At 32.8% G+C, this 7,485-nt stretch overlaps 1 protein-coding gene across 1 annotated transcript; it reads left to right on the plus strand.

Moving 5' to 3' along the window:
• Positions 1–1,227: 1,227 nt before the first annotated feature.
• On the plus strand, positions 1,228–2,172 carry LOC141497250 (olfactory receptor 1J4-like). Its single transcript, XM_074199911.1, has one exon. The coding sequence runs from the start codon at positions 1,228–1,230 to the stop codon at positions 2,170–2,172; it is 945 nt and encodes a 314-aa protein (XP_074056012.1).
• Positions 2,173–7,485: the final 5,313 nt, after the last annotated feature.

A 7,485-nucleotide genomic window follows, 5' to 3' on the forward strand; every position in this document is an offset into this window, starting at 1 on the left:
GCAAAATAGCTTTGTTGTATCATTTTTCAGTCATGTCTAAATATTTGTGACAATTTTTTTTGAGTTTTCTTGGCAAAGAAAACTTTTTTGCTTTTCCTTTTCCAGCTCATTTTACAGATGAGGAAACTGAGAGAAATAGAATTAAATGACTGGACCAGGATCACACAACTAGTAAGTGTTTTGAGGTCAAATTTCAGCTCAGGCCTTCCTGATTCCAGCCTCAGTCTTCTATCAACTGAGGCATCTAGCTTTCTATAACATTAACTATGCTGCTTCTCAAAAAAGAGACATGAAGTCATCACAAGAACCATATATGGAATGTTTATATCTTGGTATGACCCTTAAGAGCTTCTGATTCACCAGATAGCATAGAGAATCCAGGATTATACAATGAGCCACTATGAGAGAACTTCAATGAAGACTGATGAGCAGTAAATCACAAAGATAAATAAATATAAGATTGATTCATTTTAGGGACAATGTGGTACCTAAGTTCAAATAATGACTGCTACTTTCCAACTTGGATGAGTCATTTTCTTTCCATCAGTTTCTTTAACTATAAAATTAAGGGATTGGACAAGATATCTTGAGAGATATCTTCTATCTCTATATCTATCATGATGAAATGTAGGCTTCTTTACTATCCATAAGGTATATTTCCTTGAAGAGGGAAATCAGAGAAGTGTCTTCTCTCCCCATTGTCTCTGAATGGAGACGTCATATGATAGCCACTTAGAGATAGTCACAGCAGAATGATTTTTGATTCTGAATAAGAGGAAAAATTATTCAACAAAGACTGTACTGGTAGATGACAGAGGCAGTGTTTTGTAGAATAAATATAAACCTTAGGGTCCACAATCTAATATACTATGATGTAAAGTCACTTTTTAGTTCTTTAGTTCTACATGTTCTTTTTAAAAACATTCTAGATTATATATTCATCCAAATATAACACTGTACTGAGTATGCTCTAATGTAATTTCTAGCTCTAACATTTTCCATCCCAGATGCTATCATTCCAGATTTTAAAGCTCCTTCCTCTTCTAACACTTTATGTTCTTATAGTGTTAGGTCACTTTTAACTTTAATATATTGAAGTCTATATTATAAATCTAGTCTAAGCAGTTTTGACTTGATGATGCAACCTATATTCAATGTTCTATAATTTTTATGATTCAGTGGTAGATATTTTTGATTCCCTTTTCTTCCAGAAATTAGTACAACAGCATGGGAAGAGACAACAAGACAAGTGTCTCTGAATTCCTCCTTCTGGGACTTCCCATCAGACCACAGCAACAGATCTTGTTTTACATTCTATTTTTGAGTGTGTATCTCATCACACTGTTTGGGAACCTGCTTATCATATTGCTAATTAGATTAGATTCTCGACTTCATACCCCTATGTATTTCTTCCTCAGCCACTTGGCCTTCACTGATGTCTGTTTTTCATCAGTGACTAACCCAAAGATGCTGGTAAACATGCAGAAAGGAAGTCAAGCCATTTCCTACAGTGGTTGCATCACACAGATGTATTTCTTCATATTCTTTACTGATCTGGATAGCTTCCTGCTTACTGCAATGGCCTATGATCGTTATGTTGCCATCTGCCACCCTCTCCATTATACCACTATCATGAACCAAGAACTATGCATCCTGCTGGTGGTTGGATCCTGGATCCTCTCCTGTGCTAGCTCCTTGACCCACACCCTTCTTTTGGCCCGACTGTCCTTCTGTGCAGATAACACTATAGTCCACTACTTCTGTGATTTGGCTGCTTTGCTCAAATTATCCTGCTCAGATATCTCTCTCAATGAACTAGTGATATTCACTGTAGGGGTAGCAGTCATTACAGTGCCACTAATATGTGTCCTTGTCTCTTACATCCGTATTGTTGCCACCATCCTGAAGATCCCTTCTACCAAGGGGATCTGCAAAGCCTTGTCCACCTGTGGCTCCCACCTGTCTGTGGTTTCTTTATATTATGGAACAATTATTGGTCAGTACTTTTTCCCCTCCTCCAGTAACTCTAATATCAAAGATATAATTTCTACTATGATGTATACAGGAGTGACTCCCATGTTGAACCCCTTCATCTACAGTCTTAGGAACAGAGATATTAATGGGGCCCTGAAGAAAGTCCTTAGTAAAGGAATATTCTCTTGCCCTTCATAGCTAGAGCTGTAATTTAAATTTATTTAGTTCAATGAATTATATATTGTTACCTCTAATTGTATTATTCATAAAAATAAAGATAACTTAAACTTTTGCTTCCACATTTACCCCATAAATTCTCCATAGAGAATCTATCCAATTTTGACAAGAATTTCCTAGGCTGAGAAAGAATACAGTTTGTTGACCTCTTGAGAAGTAGACAGACCACTCATATGGATGATTTTTGAAAACTCAAAAAAAAACTACATTGGTTTATTTTTCACATAGAATCAGTCATGGATGTTATGGTATTTTTGTGAGGGTAACACAGAAGTAGGAGTTCTTAGAAATGAGGAAACTTAGTTGTTGAACTCCCATAATTAAATAAGCTTAATTTAATTTAATAAACATTTTTAGCATCTATTATATTCAAGGCATTGTTAGCATCTATTATATTATACTATATTATTATTATATTATATGCCATAATTAAATAAGGTTAATTTCATTTAATAAACATTTTTAGCATCTATTGTATTCAAGGCATTGTTAGTCCTTTGCTCTCAAGTATGTTACATTCTTCAATTTGCAAATGCCAGGTCTCTTGAAACCAAATCAAAGCCCTCTTCTCAAAAGTCCACATTGATTTGCAAGTAATACTATATTAATTCAGAAATTATGCAACAGTCTTTTACCAGGTAAAGACATTAAATATAGGGGAAAGATTAATATATACAGCAGTAGAAGACTTGGGTTTAGATCCTAGTCCTCCCAATTATTATCTGTGTTATCTTGGGCAGATTACTTAATCTCTCTGTGCCTTAGTTTCCTCTTTTGTAAAATGAGGTAGTTGGATTGGATATCCCATTAGGTCCTTCCTTGTTCTAATTCCATGATCCTGCTGATAGTTAGGTCTCTTTTACATTTTGCTTGAATGTTGCCCAAGGGAAGTCTTTGTTCATACTTAGGAGCACAAGGACGGTAAAGACCATCCTATAATATCAAAAAGAATTTTTATTGTTTGTTGATGGATTTAAATTTCCAGCAACTTGGGGAGACCATGGTCCAGACCTTATGCAATGGTTGACTAAAGGTGAGATCTGCAATATCAACAACTTTATCCTAATAGAGGATTCAAAGATCAAAGACAAAGAGTAGTATTTTTTTAAGCAACCTAGAGCATGTAAGTTTCTTATAACAGATAAGGGAATTCACCTGGCCATCAACACGGAAGGCAGAAATGCAACCTGACTCAAGAAGATGGTGAAAATTCCATGTGGAATGAGATGTGAGAGAAGGGATACCAATGATGACTCAAACAGTTATTATGATCACAGCTGGAAACCAATAAAGTGACATTTTTGTTCAACCTGGCTTTCTGTTTCAAAACCTCCACAGCTTTCCTGCTTCCTCCAACTAGGAGTTAATAATGAAGAGTTTGTTATTAGGAAATAGAAGTGGAGAATTCTAAACTGGAAATTATTAAAAAAAAACTGTAGAAACAAGATACAGTAAGACATTGGTATCACCTACCTGCTGTTTTCCTTGATGGAATTGTGAGAAATGAGTGAAGCACTCTGCTTCTATCTTGTGACTCTATTCTGGATTAACCTCAATTCCCTTTCTATTCAAATATAGGTTTACACAATATAAAATGAATAATTTTGATTACATTGCACTGTATAAAATGGATAATTTTCATTACATTAAATTTAAGAAGTTTTACACAAACAAAATCAATGCAACCAAAATTAGGAGGAAAACAGAAAGCTAAGAAACAATTTTTCAGCAAATGTCTCTGATAAAGGCCTCAATTCTGAAATATTAAAGAACTGGATCAAATTTGCAAAAATATGAGAAAGTCCTCATTTGACAAATGGTAACAGGCTATAAATAGGTAGTTTTCAGATAAAGAAATCTAAACTAACTCTATGTCATATGAAAAAAAAATGATTTAAATGACTATTGATTAGAAAAATGGAAATTAGCACAAATATGAGATTCCACCTCATACTTATTTGACTACTATGACAGAGGTGGAAAATGATAATTGTTGGCGAGGATATGGGAAAATTGTGATACTTGATTGATGAAGTGGTGAACTGATCTAACCATTCTAGAGAGCAATATGGAACTATGCCCAAAGGGATATAAAATCATGCATAGCCTTTGACTCAAGCATGCTATTTCTAGGTTCCTAAAGAAATCATAAAAAGCACAAAAAACCTGTATGTACAAATACAGTTATATTTGTGCTTTTTTGTGGTGACAAAGAATTGGAAATTGAAGAGATCCTCATCATCTGGGGAATAGTTGAAGAAGTGGTATATGAATGCAATGGAATACTATTGTGCTAAAAAAAAAAGAGGAGCAGGCAGGTGAATTTCAGAAAAACCTGGAAAAACAAACACAAACCAATGCTGAGTGAAGTGAGCAGGACCAAGAAAACATTTTATATGATAACAGTAACATTGTGCAGTGATCAACTATGATTGGCTTAGCTCTTCCCAGCAATATAATGATCCAGGAATTCCAAAGGATTCATGAAGGAAATTGTTATCCACATCCAGAGAAAGAATTGATGAAGTCTTGAATGCAGATATAAAACTACTATTTTCACTTTATTTTTGTCATATTCTTTTCCTTTTGGTCTATGTTTTCTTTCACAACATGAATAATGTGGAAATATCTAACTTGATTACACATATCTAATCTCTATCAAATTACTTGACATTTTAGGGAGGGAGGAGTCATTGGAGGGAAAAAATAAAATTTGGAACTCAAAATTTAAAAAAATAAATGTTAAAAATTTACTTATATTTGGAAAAATATACTATAAAAAAGAAATTCTTCAATTATGAATCATTTCTATTTCATGTTCCCTGATATAATCTCTGTATTTCCTCCTTTATTTTATCCTAGAGGTTTTTATATTCTCAAACTGCTGTATGAATTGACAATGTAATATGGAAGCAAAAAAATCTGCAATCTTATAATATACTCTCAAAGGCAGTGTTCAAAAAGTAGAAGGCAATAACCCTGCTAACCTCAGCTCTACTTTAACCACACCTGAAATATTGAATTAAGGTTAATGAGACAATGATTATAAAGTGTTCTGCAAATCTTAATACAATATATGTAAACTCTGATTACTAATGTAGAAGAAGTTTAAAGTTGACCATCCTCACATATAACATTAGTGAGGAGATCAAACCTCTGTCTGCTACTGTTTCATATTTCTTATACACTCTATATATAGTTTCTGCATATGTCTTTATTAATTTTTAGATGTCAGACTCTAATACAACAAAAATATGACTAGTCCTAAGTCTAAAAGATTTAAAAAGAGTGATTGGGATCTGGTGCTCCCAGATGAAAGTGTGCTTGTAATTTTCTCTCTCTCTCTCTCTCTCTCATATATATGTATATATATATATACATATATGTATATATATTTATACATATATGTATATATATGTTTATACACAATATATAATTCTCTATTATTCAGGCTATATATATATGTATCAACAATGTAACAAGCACAAGATAAAAAATTATTTACAATATGACTTGATTTTGAAAACTCCTCTGACTCAGTTCTGCCAAGAACCAGTTAAAGTCTAAATCTCTTCATATTTCTATACAAGACAAGAATTAGATTAATTCTTCAGAGGAAATATCCTTATTTTATTTCTCTCTGTACTGCACTTAAACTCTTCAGCCACAACAGATAACTTTTCGAATGACTGTTTGACTTTCATTCTTTTAACATTTTAATATGTCCTAGAGACATAGTGATGGCGTTTTTAGTCTTGATGGGAGATACTGTTGAACTTAGTGTTACATTTCTTCATAACTAAAAATGTTCAGTTCCTAAAAATCATTTGTTGGATAATCAACTCTACATAAATATTATATAAAATACAGATATTACAAAGCATCACTTGATAGAATTTCATAAATAAGGAAGAAAAACAATATAATATTAGTGCTAATAATAGTTCAATATGATAATAGTATATTCACAATACATATGTATACATCAAAATATAATGTAACATTATATATAATTCAAAAATAAAAGCTTCATCTGCTTGCAAGAATTATTATTTCTTTTGCTTCTCCAACTATAAGCTCACCTATGTATGAGATGAATTTATATTCTAATTCTTTTATTGAGCTTTCTATATTTACACCTAAGCTGGTTGTCTACTGGTCTGGATTCTAAAACTTGTCTTATAATGCTTGTTCTATTGCACAGTTGAAGTTCAAGATATTAAAGGTACTACTTCTAGTTTCAATCCTTCTCTGTCTGAATTGAGGCACTCCTTAGTCCTAGACAAAGTGATTAGATTTCTTTATACAATGTCTTTTACTGAAAGCAAGAATCAATAACTAAACAAAGATTTATTATATACTATATAAAATGCACTGTGCTAAGTTCTATGGCACTTAAAAAAAGACAAAAGAAAATTCCTGCACTTAAGGAACTTACAGTATAATGCAACATGAAAACAAATATATAAAAGCCAAGCCATTGGTAGAATGAATAGGAAATAACAGAGAAGGCACTAGAATTTAAAAGAGCTTGGAAAAGGCTTCTTGTAGAAGATGGGATTTTAGTTAGACCTTAAAGGAAGCCAGGGAAGTCCATAGGTGGAGTTGAGGAAGAAGAACATTCTAGATCCAGGATACAATCAAATAAAATACCTAGAGCCAAGAGATCAGGTGTCTTATTCATGGATTTAAACAGGAAACCAAGAAACCTGAAAAGGTTAGGTTACAAAGGGCTCTGAATGCCAAACAGTATTTTGATCCTGGAGATTATAACTAGTCACTAGAGTTTTTTTTTAATAGGAAATGACATGGTCAGAACTACACTGTAGGTAAGTTTTAACATTGCCTTTTATTTCTATAATGAAAACATCCTGATTTCTGGTAATTATTTGCTTTTTTTATACCTCAAATTCCAATTTCTACTTCTACTGAAAGATCTAATACTTGAATTCTGGTTATAATTTTTTCTAGTATTCTCTGAACACTAAAAGTTTTTGACAAAATTGACACCTTATTTCAGTTCTTGATAGCAACCTTGGAATTTATGTCATCACTTGTTTCTCAGTACTGATTTCTTGGGCACCACCTTCTTCTGAATCAAATGGTAATTCTCTTTAGTGTATTTGGTATTTTTTTGGCCATGTTTGTAGTTGAAGAGTCTATCTTTTTGGTAACATTCTTGTACTAAATGATTGTGATTTAACTGCCAATGAAGTCATTCCAACTTCTTTAGAGTTCAGAGTTGTGTCTATGCCTTGTGCCATCTTTGTTTCT

This window comes from Macrotis lagotis, chromosome 1, assembly GCF_037893015.1.
Source record: "Macrotis lagotis isolate mMagLag1 chromosome 1, bilby.v1.9.chrom.fasta, whole genome shotgun sequence".
Lineage (NCBI taxonomy): Eukaryota > Metazoa > Chordata > Mammalia > Peramelemorphia > Peramelidae > Macrotis > Macrotis lagotis.

Coding starts and splice junctions, on each gene's coding strand:
- LOC141497250 (XM_074199911.1), top strand. CDS start 1,228: ATGGGAAGAGACAACAAGACAAGTGTCTCTGAATTCCTCCTTCTGGGA.